Source organism: Coffea arabica, chromosome 1c (assembly GCF_036785885.1).
Source record: "Coffea arabica cultivar ET-39 chromosome 1c, Coffea Arabica ET-39 HiFi, whole genome shotgun sequence".
Lineage (NCBI taxonomy): Eukaryota > Viridiplantae > Streptophyta > Magnoliopsida > Gentianales > Rubiaceae > Coffea > Coffea arabica.
Window position 1 is genome coordinate 50,119,038 of NC_092310.1, and position 16,784 is coordinate 50,135,821.

Consider the following 16,784-nt stretch of genomic DNA (forward strand, 5'->3'; position numbering starts at 1 on the left):
TCTCTAATATTTAGACACTTTTTTATTCAAATTTTATTTTTCCCAACACTTGAGGCCCCTTTTTCTGGGCCACCTGTTGTACGTAGGATTGAAAGGTGAGTCAAAGTATTCGATACTCGAATCAAACTTGGATTGATAAGAACACGTTTGAATTTGATTCACTAACTAGTCAAATCAAATTTGAATAATGTTTTATATTCGATAATGTTTAAATTCGATAAACAGCTCGTTCAAATTCGGTTCGATAAATAAACAAATCAAAATTGAATAAAATTTTATATTTGCTAAAATAATCAAACAAGTTTGAATTCTAGAGTGTTCGACTTGAGTAGATTTATTTACATGCAAAGCCCTTAATCAAGTCTCATCAGCACCTAAGTGGATCACGAGGCTATTAATTGTTAGTAGCATGGCGGACAAGCTTGTGCTGAATGAAGCCCAAGCAGCTTTTGTTAGTAGCAATCTATACAAAAAAGGAAAGAAAAGAAAGCAAGAAAACACCAGCAATGACGTTTCTAATTCAATCAGAGAGAGACCTTCAGCTAACTTTGCAAATCAATCAAAGACGTAGGGTAGGGTGAGAATGAATTCAGGCCAGAGAGTTTGAATTTCAGTGCAATTTCTTTGGACCCTCAAATTATTGGAGTCGATAATTAAATTGCTAAAAATTGTTGCCAAAGTAAACGTTTAGAATGTGAATTATCACATCCAAATTGCTCAAAATAAAAGTTTAGATTGTGAACCACAAGTTCGAAATATGCGGAAAATAAGATTAATTCTGGTTTGTAAGAGCTCAATTTGGACAAGTTATCAAGCACTAGGTTTGTTCCCTATCTATTTCTCAAAGGTCTGCCCAGTATCAGAAAACACATTAAATCTTTACCACCAAGGTTGTTGGTCTGCATTTATTCTAAATGCCACGTCCATTCCAGTACTATTCCTCTATCTAAATGCAAGCTGTGCATTTTCCTCATGTTTTTGTTGTTTTTATTTTTCTTAATTCATCTAGCAAGAGTTTATGTAGACAACATTAATATTCTGAACTTAACTAGATTAGGTACAATTTTACTGCAATTGATTAAGACAGATAAATGTTTTTGATGGGATCTGGTTCCTTAATCAGTTGGATGTCCATATCCTTGGTCTGGAAATGAACCAAAGGGCTTTAGTTCTGCCATACTGACACTTACAGGCAAAAGTGATATTTAACTTTTATCAAACTTGTGAACTAATTAAGAATACCAGCAGTAATAATTTGGTTACTTAGTTTACTAATTTTAGAATCTGTTGAAATTCAAAAGGCCAAAAATTAGTAAGTACTTATCATGAAATGTTTAATAGAACTGAAACCTATTGACCATAATAGTCTATTGGAGTCATTAACCTTTGACTGGTTTTAATTTGCAGATGTCAAGGTTTTACATAATTTTTTGAATTTTAAATGAAATACTAAGAGCACTCCTGGTAGTCCGATTGGTTCTGTAACCTAGTAGTTACCAGCAGGTCTCGTGATCGATTCTCGTGTATTATCCCGCTATGCATTCATGGGGCAAAGATCTACATCCTCTCAGAGAATTAGTTTGATCGAAATGTCGAGATACTCAAGTTAAAAAAAAATGAAATACTAAGGGTCCGTTTGGATTAGCTGTTTTTGGGGTTGTTTTTCAAAAATTATATAAAAAACTTTTACTGTAGATGTTTTATGGATTATTTTTAGATGTATTTTTAAAACATATTTTCGAGTATTTTTATAATGTATAATTTTTAAATTTTTATAACAATATACAATTATATATTTATAAATATTTATAAATAAATATATTTATATAAAAATATATAAATGTATTATATTATATATAATACATAATATAAATATATTTATAAATGTATAAATGTATAAATGATAAATGAATATTATATAAATGTATAAATTATAATTTATAATTTTTATATTTTTATATTTATATACATTTATGCATTTATAATACATTTATAAATATTTATAAATAAATATATTTAAATATTTATAAATAAATATATTTATACTTTTATAAATAAATATATTTATACTTTTATAAATAAATATATTCATATATTTATATATAAATGTTTAAATGTATATTACTATAAATATATAAATTATAAATGAATATTATATAAATGTATATTATAATTTATAATTTATAATTTTTATGTTTTTATATTTATATACGTTTATGCATTTATAATACAATTATATAAATTATAATAACACATTTATAATATATATAATATATACAATAACACATTTATATAATATATATATAAATGTATAATAACACATTTATATAACATTTATATAAATGTATAATAACACATTTATAATATATATAATATATAATATTTATATAAATATATAAAAATATATTTTATATAAAATAAAATATTTATAATATGTATAAATAAATATATTTAAATTAATATAATATATATATATCCTATACATAATTGAAATATATAAATTGAAATAAACATATTAAATATGTATTTGGAGTTGTTTTTGATATATTGTTTGGATATGGTGTTTTTGGAGTTGTTTTTGAAATACACATTTACTGTAGCATTTGGATTGTGAAAAACAGTTTTTCAAAAACAAGCCCAAAAACAAGAATCCAAACAGACCCTAAGAATTTTCACATTCTATTACGGTTCCTGTCCTGTCGGATTGATCCCAGCTGTCGAGTTGGACTTAAGCGGGCTCGGACAACTGCAGTCCTTTCATGATGTATAGTTTTGTCACCAATTCATGGACCAGCTACCATTTATCATCACATGTAGTTTCATGGCCAAGGATTTCGAGTGTCATCTACTTACACCTACAAGTTTATAATATTAAGGAAAAAAGGTTACCAAGATTACAAAAATTCTGGCTTTGAGATTGCTATAATCCATTCCCAGTGTCTTAATATAAATTAATCTTTCAATCTGATCGTAACCTCATTCTTAGATTTTAGATGTAGTCGCCCCCCGAAAAGTGAACACTTTCGCCACTTCTTGAAATCTCAGACGCAGACGTTTGCGTCGCATTTGTGAACTTGGAAATTACAGCATCTCTGATACAACTATTATCTTAATATTAAGGGATAATTTCAGAAACCTCTCCTGAGGTTTCTGACAGTCTCACTCTCCTCCCCTGTAGTTTCAAAAATATCACAAATCTCCCCTGAAGTTTAGAATTTTGTAACAAAATCAGCCCATGATGTCAAAAGTGAACATAAAAAAGTGTTTTCAGGACAGAGAGGAAATTTTGTTTCCATAAATGCCCCTGAGGTAAGTGTACAAGTTATATTAGTGAAATAATGAAAACTAATAAAAATAAAAAATAAATTAGAAAAAAGGGATATTAAATCAACCATTAGTGCTTATGAGAGTGCATTAAATATTTAGTGGAGAGATAGTTTACTTCAATAAGTAGCATGTATATAAATACTTAGTGAATGTACAATCTGATTGAAATAATGCACATCGTGTTATCGATCAAGTACGATGCATAGAAATTGTTGAACATGCAGTTATTTGTTCACATGCATATTGCAATTAGTCATCGCAACAATATGCATAGTGCAATGGTATGTATACATTTGGAATAGTTATTGATACTTTGACCTACTTGTGCATATTCTTACAAGCTGCAGTGGGTATGTAATTTTATCTATATGACTAATACTAATTTGCTTATAAACACCTTACACGGGGTGATTTATGAGGTACAATCAGTTTACAAATATATACATTATATTAGATGTTAGTTACTTCACTGTGTATATCTATAAAAGGTAGTGTAATGGTACGCATAAATTTGGAATTGTTAGGTATTAAAAAAATATACATAATGTTAGGTGTTAGTTATTTGACAATGTATATATATAAAAGAGAGATTAGATATAGCGTAGAAAAAAATAATTACGTGAGTTGGAATGTATTTGTCCTGATAATCACGAAATATTAGTTGACTTGTGAGGGTATTTAAGTCTTTTTGGCCATGATGATGTAAGAAATGAGACCTAAATTCTGACAGGGGAGGTTTGTGATATTTTTGAAACCACAAGGGAGGAGAGTGAGACTGTCAGAAACCTCAAGGGAGGTATCTGAAATTATCCCTAATATTAATACATATTTATAATAGGAAAAATTGCAAAAACCTCCCCTGAAGTTTCTGACACTTGCATTCACCTCTCCTATGGTTTAAGAAATAGCACTGGCCTTCCTTGAACTTACTAATTCTGATGCATATTCAACCCAGGCTAGACAAAAGTGCCATTAAAATATTGTTTTAAGAAATGAGATGAGAAAGTCGTGCCAATGTGCTCTTTGTGCTGCATGCCAAATAATATTGACAAAGGAATGACAAAATACCACAAAGCAATTAACAATTAATAAATTTTAAGGGGTGTAAGTGCAAATCCTTTTACTTCACATAAAACAACTAAAGTATCACAAACTAAGTAATGGCTAGATTTGCAAGTTATTGCAACAGCTTATGAAGGATAAACTTGACACATGAAACTCTCTATTAGCAATCAATGTGTGTGGCTGTTTGTGAGGGTAAGATAGCTACTTTCATTGAATTTAGATTGGCAATTTGAGGTGAAGTGTTGCAGCAAAAAGAATGGCTTCTTCGAGCCATAGGGAAGGATCATAAAACTCCCCAACATCTTTCACAATTAAGAACAAATATTGCAGCTGTAGTCGAAAGGCAACATTGAAGATTTTTGAGAGTGAAAACAACCCCAACAAGTTATATTTTTGTTATGCAACATGGTAGAACTAACAGGTAGCTTAATTAGTTACTTAATTTGTTGACAAGAAACATGTTTCTTTTGCAAAATTCGTTCATTAGGTTTCTCCAAATAATTAGGATATAAAAGCAAATTCCCACAATCTTTCGTCAGCAATAGGCCCCAATTTCCTCCTAGGGCAGGCCTGTGTTATTTCTTAAACCACAGGAGAGGTGAGTGCTAGTATCAAAAACCTCAGGGGAGGTTTCTGCAATTATCCCTTTATAATGTTGATACAGCAGATATTAATAATATTAGCACTGCTCTGCTGTTACCATTCAAAAGTTCAAACTACTACAACACATTCGACTTTAAGCTGTTTTTGTGAAACTCGAATTTATGTTTGCTGTTGATGGCTTGATGTGGATTGATTTCTCAAATGGAAACCGCGGAAATTCTTATCATGGATTTAATGTAGAAATTCGACGTATTCAGACGTACGTATGTCAATCGGGTCGGCAAAACAACAAAATTCGCGGCCGAATAAATTCAAGAGAGACAAGAAAAAGTACCAACTCAGAGGAAGGACCCATAACCGCCTTCGGTATCCTTATATTCATGTAAAAATTTGTTCTTTATTTTTTTCTGAAATGAGTGCAAGTAAAAAATGATTTCTCTGATGTCACATATGGCAATAAGAGAAGTCCTTTCGAAACATTTGCTTCTTTAATATTTCCTCCATTCCAATTCCATATATGTAGCCTCACCTTTGTTTTGTGTTTATGTCAAATTATAGGTCTATTTCCTTTTCAAGCAGGCAATTAATTTATAAATTTATTAATTTATCCGTATTTAACGAATATTTTTATCAACAAAAAATGAGTCATCTAGTATTGAAAAAGTGAAAAATTCCAATAATGACTTAGAAACATGAACAACTACTTTGAATAGAATAATATGAGTCCCTGTATTAATGGAGGAATATTTACAAAAAAAAAATAAAAAATAAAAAATTATTGCATTAACTATATTACCTTGCAAGTCTCATATTTGTGTGAAAATAGAAGTAGACTTTTTTTTTTTTTTCTTTATGAGATAGAGGGAATAGACCAGTTCGTTGTTTTACCTTTGTATGTATATTTAAGCTGGATTTACCTTACGTGCTTTTTTGTCCATTAAATAATGAGTACGTACCCCTTTCAACATCAAAGGCAACCAAATTTTTTATGCACTTTTATTGTAGGCATAAAATCTTAGTTAAGGGGCATCAAATTTTTTTTACCAACTTGACTCAACAATCATTGGTCTTATATTACTTGTTTGCACCAATTTTATGCCCTGTGACAATAGCCATTGAAATAGATAATTGGTTTAGTGGAAACTGAAAATTGAGTCTCTTGTTTTGCATTCGATTGCTGTGATACAGACTAATTTATCGAGCACCAAATTTAATTTCTTTATTTTTTTTCTTTTTCCGACTGAACTGAATTTCGCAAATAATTTATGGACCCTTGAAGCATTTTGCCCAACATAGAATATATATATATTGGTGTCGTTTTGTCAACATTTTGTGTCTGCGTGGTGCTGTTGGATCAATGGATTGAGTGATGAAATAGCTTGGAGGAGCTGTTATGCAAAGTCCAAATCTTTTTCCAAATTTGCTTAGTAAGCTGTCCCTAGCTGTGATTGCTCAAGATGTTTGCCATGCAGTGCACAATTGGAGAAAAATGGTTATGGAAAAGAAAAAGTGGGGGCTAAGCCTCAATTGGGCATTTGATCAATCTAGTTTTTACTCTAGATCTGGAGAAAAGTGGCTAAGGCAAAGAAAAATTGGGAGCTGAGCCTCAGCTGGAGATTTGTTGATCATTCTATTTTTCACTCTAGATCTGTAACATGCACAAAATTTCTGGTTTTCTGATGAAATAAAATTTTGAGCTTTTAGAAAAAAAAAAATTCCATCTCCTCATAAATGTCTTTGACTAACTTGTTTCAGCTATTTATGATGAGTTACCTCGACGGATTTGGATCCCCGCAATGCAACCTAGTTAATAAATTTGACAGTCGAGATCGTTCTAGATTCTAGCCAAATTTGAATTGAACTCAGTCATTAATTTAAAATTCTCATAAATTATCAATACGCGTTTGACTAGATTGAGGTTAATAAATTTGACGGTCGAAAACGTTCTAATCGAGTTCGAATTGATCTCGACCATTAATTTAAAATTCAAATGAATTGTCAATTCATACTTGACTAGGTCGAAAGTCCTTTGTGGCTGCGCTCGGAACTTCAAAGGATCCAGCTGGACATAGCCACACCAGTCGCATAAAGAAGAAAAAGCTAAAAAATCCTAAATTAACCATCCATTGTTTCTCTATTATCAGACTGCTTACAGTTTCTATGGAAAATTTTGAACGATATTTGTATTAGCTCCTCTCCTTCCAAACTTTCACAACCCCAGAAAACGAAAAAAAAAAAAAAAACTTTTTTTTTTTGAGGGGGAGAGTGCTTCGAGGCAAAGTTTTCAAGTGTTTGAAACCTATCTTTTTTCTATGTCGAAACCATCCAAATTATTTTAAAAGTAGGAAAAAGAAAAGCACTGCATTAATTATGCTGACCCATTTTTTGATTTTTACTCCCTGGTTGACTTAGGCGTATCGAATGTTTCGTGCCGGATCCAACAGAGATGAACAGCCGTTACGAGCTCTAATGACATAGTATAGATTGTTCGATCTGTTTTGATTTTAAATTTCAAGCCAATCTGATTAATCTTTTGGCATCAAATTCGATAAATTTAAACTGCTCCCTGATAAAGTTTCAGAGAGTAATCTCTCTTTCTAAACTGTAAAGGGATACAAACAACTAATATAGACGCAATAACCCCAACAACATGGTGAATGGTCCGCAATAGATATATAAAGAGAAATTTCAGACAATATTTGTTGTCTTTATAAGTTTGCAAAATCTTGAAGTTTTCAGCCAATTTCTATGCTTGGGGGCTACCCTGAACGCTAGCCTTGATCCTCTGAATGGTAGGGATATCAGTTTTGAATGACCAAGCCAAGATTCTGTCCTCAATATCGGTTTGGAACAAATTGGAAGGAATGGACACAAGGCCAGGATTTGCACTTCCAAAGGCAGAAACAGCAATGGCAGGAACATCAGGTGCATAATTGAACTGATAATGCACGAGTCCCTTAGGAAACACATACATGTCACCAGCATTTAGTGTTTGATTGAAGAGCTTATTTGTTGAATCTATAAATCCCACTTCCAAATAGCCAGAAATGAGCAGAAGGAGCTCGGTCGCGCGCGGATGGCTGTGTGGAGGGTTGACAGCACCTCCAGGCATTCGCAAGACGGCTAAGGAAACACTTTGGCCATCCAGGGCAGGGAAGCTAGTTTTGTCAGCAAAGAGAAAATTCAGGGCCGTCGGTGGTTGTGCTCCTACAAGTGATCTTGCAGCAGTAAACGTGAAAAATGTAGCATCCACGTTTGATACATTTGGTGGAAGATTAAAATCTGTCAAGATATCAGCATCACTAGCCATTGCCATTGGAGAAAAAATGGCAAGCAAATTGAGCATCAGTGTTAAGAATAAGTTGGTAGATGGCCTTAGTGCCATGATGGCAGAAAAGGATTGTTTGACTTGATGAAATAAGTTGAGCAAAGTATAGACTATAGAGATTGGGTGCCCGGCTTTATTTATAGCCAAAATGCATACTTGGATAACCGGAAATCATTTAAAAATGAAGAAAAAAAATCTTTACAGGTAAATTCCAATTTGTATTCAGACTATGTTGTTATTATTGCAACGATTAATAATGTCAATAGAGTGGTTTCTGACAGATATTTAAATATTTTCCATTTTTGACAGGGGTTTGACATTTTCTTTATTGTTTTTTAAAAAATTATTTTGAAGAGGTGGGATGTTTGACATTGACTTGCAAAAGGAAGTTTGACACTCTAATGCTGCTCTTAGCGATGTCGTTAAACTCGGACCGAGTAGCGATTCGGCTAAATTATTGGGTTGGGGGTCAATTGGTCGGATCGGTCGGACCATTCTAAAAAATTTGCTGACATCATCATGATGTTATAATTATTTTATATTTTTATAAGTTTTAGAAATATTGAAATTAAGTTCTTGGTTATATTTGGCCAATCATGAAAAATGTTCCAAAAATATTAGACTTTCAATCAAATATACATCTAACAATTATATATAAAAATGTAAATTCATGGTTAAAATATGTCCATTCTCCAAAATTACTTGAAAAACTAAATTAAAACAAAATGCAAGTTGCAATCACTTATGCTAAATTAATAAGATCATAAGGATGAAAATATTTTGATTTAAAAATCATTTAGAAAAGCGAGTGATTTTGATATTTACACTAAATAGATGACGTTTTCTTATTCCTATTAATAAATGAAAGTGTACAATTTAGATAATTCAAATTATGTTTGGGGAAAAGAAGAAAGAAATTTTTGAGAACCAGGTTAACAAATTGAATCGGGTCACTAATTAAGCCGGTTTTTTATGGTTTTAATTGATTTTTTACAAAAGTGGTTTTATACTACATACTAGCACGAAAGAAGGCCGGTTCACGATCAGATTGGCCTAAAAAATTGAATCGGATCACTAATTAAGCCGGTTTTTTATGGTTTTAATTGATTTTTTACAAAAACTATTTTATACTACATACTAGTTCGAAAGAAGGCTGGTTCACGATCAGATTGGTCGAACCGGTCGATCCAATTCGGGTCTAACAACATTGGTTCTTAGTGCTTGCATACTACATGGTTAATGGAAGATGTTAGAGATTTTGCACTCAAGACTTCAGAAAATTGTCAAAAGCTTCATTTGGAAACTAGTAAATCACTTTCTTGATGTTGGACTGGGAATTTTACAATTTTGGTGTTTGACTATAACAAATAATTGGTCTATCCCTTATTATTGTATCTTTTTTATAAGTGGAAGATTTTTAATTCAAAATCTCTTGTTTACAATCTCTCCTGCTTTACTATCCAATCCAACTACCCCTTTATTACTGTAGTTACTAACTGGGTCTGTTTGGATTGTAAGTTATTTGAGATTATTTGGGATATTTTTACTGTAGCACTTTTTGTGATGTGATGTATGTGAGATAAAAAGATATTGGGAAGATAAAAAGGTGTATTGGAAATTGTAAAGATGATGTAAGCAAATAAAACCAAACAAACCCACTGTTTGCTCGGAAAACAAGTATTAAACCGGAGTAGTTTCGAGCTTACTACACTTTACCTTCACCTGGTACTGGATTCTTTTGTAAACAGATTTCTAAGCACGAGTAGTTTTATTTATTTACAGATGGATTTCTTAGTGGGAAAAGATCTATACACGTATAGTATGATTTGTTTTAAAGATTTTTTAACCGAATGCCTCGGAGACATTTGGCAAGACATTTAAATTACACTTAACATGGTACCATATGAATGCATATAATCACATTTATTGGTTCTGCTACACTTAGATATATTTCCAAATTAGTTTCACTATTACCAATTGAGTGCCTCGAGGGCACTCATTATTTTTCCAAATTAGTTTCATTCTTAGAGGGCACTCAATAGCCAAATGCTTATTTTAACATGGATTTTTTTCTAACAGTTGCCGTTGGAGCACTTATTAACACACTTAACATTCACCTAACCTATAATATATATACACATAATAACAATTATTACCATTCCTTACATTTATATACTTTTCTTATTTATTCTTACCTACTCTCCCTTGTATTTATTTACTTTCCCTAATTAATATTACATTTAAAAAAATGACACCTGAAATATATTTTAATTTAATCTCACCTACCCTCTCTTGTGTTAATTTACTTTCCCTAATTAATATTACATTTTAAAAAATATGACATATGAAATATATCTTAACGGTTGTCCATAGGGTTAGATAGACCCTTTTAACATAAGCGATATTTACATTCCAAAAATACTAACTCGTAGCATTCTGCTTTAGCATTTCTTTTGCGTTCACAAGATGAAATGCAAAGATTTATTTTAAAGTGCAAATATTATTTACCTATTTTATTCTTGTATAGCTGATACTAATATCACAAGTCCTAGTCAAAATGTTCTATATATACTGGCAATTGGGTGGGTTGGGCGGGTTGATATTGAATTTTCACGTAAATAGTTTATTCCCAACCCGTTTAACTTTAGATTAAATTGATTTTGGACTCTGTCATCTCAAATTCACGACTCAAGTATGACCCAACATATTAATTACTACATTGTGATACATAAACACTCTTATACATTTACACATATGAAAGGATTTTTTTCACATACATAAATAATTTTCACACACTAACACACTTTCACATACACAAACCCACACTCACTTTTTAAACTCCTTGGAAACACATCATAAATAGAATAATATTTTATATTGCTTGTATTGCGAATTTTAGACAATAAATTGTACATTAAATAGATTAACTAAAAAAAATTGTTTACTTTATACTTTTTAATACCACTAATTGATTGAAATTTATTTTTGTCAAACTTATTTAACACTTTTACTATTCATAAATGCTCTATTGTAAGATGTAATATTATGTGTATTTAAATTATTGAATGCTAGATTATATTATGCTCGAAAATGTAATTAAGAGACATATAATTTGTTGTATTATAATATTAATGAGGAATTATTAACAATAAAATAAAAAAAGTTAGAGAAAAGTAAAAGAATGCAATTAAAATAAATTTAAAATTCTATTCTAGGTATACAAAATATTAACAGATAGAAGTAAGTAGCAATTGGAGAACAACAATAAAAAAAAAAAAGAGGATAAAAGGGAGGGAGGAAAACAACATACTCTTGAAAGGCATAATAAATTATTATAAATGTTGAGCATGTTTAACTATTATTGTAAAGGTAAAATAAGCATGAGTTTTTATTGCAAGTTTCTTTTTTCTTTTAAATAAAAATTTGATTGAAAAACTATATATGAGAATTTTGAATACAAATTGGTCAATAAATTGTTAACACATATCTAAATATAAGTGGTTGGGCAAATGTGTATTTAATCTTGTGTTTATTATTTTGAATTATTTTTAAACAATCTGAATATTGGGTGCTCAAATAAAAAATCAAATCCACCTAATAAATAAGTTGATTTGTTTTTATCTAATCCAACAAAATTCATAATCCAACTGAGCCAACCTATCCTTTAAAATTAATGGATAAGTTGGATGGATGGTTGGATTTTGGACTTTTTTTACGGCTCTAGGTGTTGTTTCAAAAATAAATAAATAAATAAATAAAGAGAGTATATACCCTATAGCGTGCGGACTTTGGAGTCCCTTTCCTACGCGAGCTGCAAGAGACCCGATCCGGTACTCGTGTTTGGAGCGGTTCATTTTAGTAGAGTTTGAGTATTAGTCAGTTCAGTAGTATCGCATTTCCTTCACTGGTTTGAGAAAAAGAAGAAGCCACAGTAGAAACGGTGTCGCTTTAAGGGATATCGGAGTCTGTAGCTGAGAAAGGAGAGAGAAAGAGAGAGCAGGCCATGGCGTCAAATGCAGCGGTGCCGTTCTGGAGGGCAGCCGGGATGACATACATCACCTATTCGAATTTGTGCGCGAATTTGGTCAGGAATTGCCTCAAGGAGCCCCGTAGGACCGAAGCTCTGACCCGAGAGAAGGTCCATTTCTCAGTTTCCAAATGGGTGGATGGCAAGCCTGAGAAGCCCAGTAATTTTTCCAATCCCATGGCTCTTTTTTCATTTTTGTCTCTTTTTCAGTTATTAATTCACAGGATGCTTTGGATCTAGGGTTTCCTGTGCGGGTCGATGTTGGTTATTTTTCGTTGAATCAAATGTTACTGTGGTCCATATCTGTTATTTTCGTTTTTATTTTGGTTCTTTTTGGGGTCAAGTTTGATAATTTAGTGGGTTTTTGGTATAATTAGATAATTTAGTGGATGATCGGTGGGTTTTTTGGGATAATTGGAGACGGGCTTTTAAATTTAGGGGTTTTTTTAAGGTTTTCTTCGCGGATAAGGATGTTGATTCTGGTGATAATATGCTGAGTCACCCCCATTTTGGAAATTCAAGCTCACCTTGTAGCAATTGCAGGGCATAAGCGACTGTGAGATTTGTTCTAGTTTGTTTTTAAATTGGTCTAATTGCACAAAGGTGCGAACTTTACATGAGAATTTGATTCTAGCTTGTGTTTGATTGGTCTAATTGAGAACAACTCACACTTGATATGTATGCATTGTTCTAAACACTGGTAGGATTACTGGTCAGCATGATGCTTTAAGCAAATGAAATACAGATCATAAGAGCTTCTCTCTTCTTATTTTAAGTGTTTAGCATTTTTTTTTATCTTTAAGCTATATGTGAAGAGCAAGAAAGAAGTTGAAACGATGTCTTTTTTGTGAGCCTTGTGCCAGAATCATGCATCTTGAGACGTACAACTGAAAGGCTGGACGACTTTGTGGCTCCTTGGCAATCCTAGAATGCATAATCTTGTCTCCATATGTTTGAATTTCAGATTATCAACATTCTTTTTCAACTGTAGCAAGTTCCTATTCCTGATTTTTGATATTTTTAAGGCTTGACGAAACTTACATTTATTTCTGGTTCATGATGGCACTTCGTATAATCCATAACACTCTTGCACAAGTAGTTTATACTTGATGAAGGGTTTGAATGCTAGGTGTTATGTGGTATGCCAGCAGTGTGTGTTTTGTGTGATGATTGGACATTCCTTTTGGTTCAGCTGCAATGAATTCATTGCATTGCAATTATTGATGTCATTGTGCATTTAAGTCGTCATTATCTTTTCAGTCTTATGTTTCTCTTTACAGGACATAATTCTTCCGTTGTCTAACTCAATTATTCATTTGTCTATCAGCCATCCGCTCGGATACTCCGGAAGTATGACCTTGAAGTTGCAGTACCAACCAAGTCTTCGATGAAAACATTTTTGCTGGAAATTTGTTGTTTAACTTGTCACTTGGATCTTTATTTCTGGGTCTATGGTGACCTTGGATTTAGAATGTTTGTTTAATGGGCTTTGCATGAAGATGGCTTTGCATGAAGATTGCCCCATAATAATCTTTCTGCTATGACTTGATCTTATGTGGTGCTGGTGTTTTAATGGAACGCATATTGTCAATGTTGATGACTTCTGAAACTCTTTCCTTTTAGGAATTCTGTGTTTTCCTTATTGTCATGATGGTTTTTGGGCTGTTTTCTGTGAACATGAAAGCAGCTTTTAATTCCCCCCCCCCCCCCCCCTCCACCCCTTGCCACCCCAACTATCAAGCACAGGAATTGGACCCTGAACCTGGCAGTGGAGGAAGGCTCTTACAGCCCTTAATAGTTATTCGCAAGTTTCTCCTCCTTTGAGTGATGGCTGTTGCTGAAATGGATTGTCTTCTTCTCCTATTGTTCCCTTTGTGTTAATGACTAGTGATCTTTTTATTCTTTTTTGGGATTGTGCATTTTCTTCTTTGGTCATGATGGTGTGAGGCTGTGGGCTGTGATTATGTGACATACATAAAAGCTGCCCTTAATGGTTGCTTGCGAGTTTCTCCAGTGATGTTTGTTGCTGAAATTGGATTTGTCTGCTTCTCCTGTTGCCCCCCTTGTGTTAAATTTGCGTCCCAATTGCTGGGTTGAAAAGACGGGGAGACAGACATTTGATTGTTGAATATATTCTGTTCTATAGATAGTGATTTTTAATCATCATCTTTTGATCAGTTTCATTGACATTTTTACTCCTCCGCCTTTGGGTAGATGTGCTACTTGTATCATTCTATTCTCGGGCCCAGTATTCTGTATGCGGCAGTGGGTGGGCGCTGTGTCTGTGTGTGTTAATCCTCGTAACTCATATATGGAACTTTAATGAACGAATGGAATGTGTTCGTCCTAGCTGCGTAAATTCCTATAAATTTGGTTAAAAGTGATAGGAACAAAATGCATTTTACTCGGAGAGTTATGCTACTAGTATATGTTTGTCGCACTTTGGAAGGTTATGACCTCCAAACGGCAGAGTGAAAGAATTTCCATTGTTTCGAGACACCCCCATAACCCGTTGATTCCATGTTGCAACTTCTTGTCAAAATACTAACAGGCTAAAGTACAGTCCTTGTCGGAGGCAGATCTCGAATTCTTCAATCCATTGATTCCATTCTTTGTTGCAACTTCTTGTCAAAATATTGAGACGGAATTACTGTCCTTGTCCAAGGCAGATGTCGCCTCACATTTACCCTGATGAGCTTGACACTCGCCAGATGGACAACCCCTAAAATTTCCTCCTCTTCTTAAGAAACTACCATTTGACCATATGCAGTAGAAAAGCGCTTTTTAAAGCATACCTGATCAACTTGCCCTAAAGAATATGCTCCTGCATATCATGATTTACCAAAGTATAATGAGTTATGATTTATAAAACCTTAAACCTCAAAATTTTGCAACCTAACAGGGTGGTAATTGAGCATCCCTTTTGCTTTTAAAGGCCAAAAGTGAGTTCCTAATGAGGCCAAGGCATAAATAAGTTACATTTGGTTTTTCTTTTCCTTCAAGGGAGCAGAATGCTCTACTTAGTTTTGCATGACTTGAGCTTCCTTGATTTTGTGTTTGTGAAAACTGAGCACATTGGAAGCTCCAAGAGATTAAATCTTAAGCCTCTAACCATACAGAAAGACATTATTGAAAGTTCTTCTTGCTTTGTCATCTAAAAGATGGAATACGTGGCTAAAGAATGGGTGTAGGAGCAACCCATGCAATATTTGATCAGAAAATCAACAAGATTTTTTATCTCCTATGGATGTGCTACCAGAAAAGCTACACAAAACAAGAAAAAGAAAAATGGTACGGCACCCAATTTTCAGATTGAAATTTGGAGGACATGGAGTCCTTAAATATATAAACTAAGACATGGAGGTGGAAAATATGCAAGTTTCCAGAATCTGAGCTTCAGTGCTGCAAGCATTGTTAACTAACCTTGAAACATACACATCGTTATTTGACTAGACTAAACCACCTAAAAACACAATCAAAAAAAGGGGGAAATTCTACTTTAACTACTCACTATAATAACACTCTTCTAGTTTTTTGGCGTTTAGAGGAACTAAAGAGAGTCCAAACTCAAGCATTAGATGGGGAGGGAAAAAGGCAGAGTATAATATCATATGCACCCGAGGAAGAAGAGCCCTTTGGATATTCTTTCATCTCTTCTTTTGGCAATTGAAAGCCTTGGCTGTTTTCGCTTTCATGTGGCGGTGTAATACATTTATCTGTAGAAAATTTCGCTATAATGGTCATTTTCTGAAAAGCTAAGGCACAGTAAGAGTGTCACATTTTTGTTTGTTTTTTCAGTTTTGTGGTTATGCCATCTTTCTTCATTTGTTTTAGACAATAATTAAATTTTCAACTTTATTAATAAAGTTTCTTTATTTCTTTTGTGGTTATGCCTATCTTGTTTGTTCTTGGGTATTAACAAATTCTTACTTACCAAAAAAAAAAAAAAAAAGTTTCATTAGATATGGTTGTTAGCAACTATTACTATATACAAGTCATTAGTATGTTTAATTTATACCAATTTATCAATTTAGATGCACACATATAACATACGCACTAATATTATACCATATAAAACCTTTAAAATAAAACTAACCCTTACTATGTACTTAAAAAATCTCATTAATTATTAACCCATGCAGTTTGCATTCACTCATGCTGCCAACTACTCAGTTTCTAGCTAGTTTTTGTTTCTTATGATATCTTTTACTCTAATGAAGCACAGAAATGAAGCGATTTTCCATTACAGCATAAGTTATCAAAAACCCACCATTTCTTCTGATTTCTGTTGTAATAGAAAATTGCTTCATTTATCAAAACTAAACACTGTTCAAAATCAAAGATAAGTTCAACTTGGAAACATAAAATTCTCCAAGATTTTGGAAGCTTAATGCATATAATGAATATATAAGTTTCATTTTATAAAGAAATTGT

At 32.6% G+C, this 16,784-nt stretch overlaps 2 protein-coding genes across 2 annotated transcripts; one reads left to right on the forward strand and one right to left on the reverse strand.

Annotated features, from left to right (window-relative positions):
- Positions 1-7,646: 7,646 nt before the first annotated feature.
- LOC113741903 (putative germin-like protein 9-2) lies at positions 7,647-8,412 on the reverse strand. The gene has a single exon (XM_027269565.2). The coding sequence runs from the start codon at positions 8,378-8,380 to the stop codon at positions 7,742-7,744; it is 639 nt and encodes a 212-aa protein (XP_027125366.2). The 5' UTR covers positions 8,381-8,412; the 3' UTR covers positions 7,647-7,741.
- Positions 8,413-12,123: 3,711 nt separating this feature from the next.
- LOC113726556 (ATP synthase subunit epsilon, mitochondrial) lies at positions 12,124-13,941 on the forward strand. Its single transcript, XM_027250344.2, has 2 exons — positions 12,124-12,510; positions 13,678-13,941. Exons 1-2 carry the CDS (start codon positions 12,327-12,329, stop codon positions 13,704-13,706), a joined length of 213 nt encoding a protein of 70 aa, XP_027106145.1. The 5' UTR covers positions 12,124-12,326; the 3' UTR covers positions 13,707-13,941.
- Positions 13,942-16,784: the final 2,843 nt, after the last annotated feature.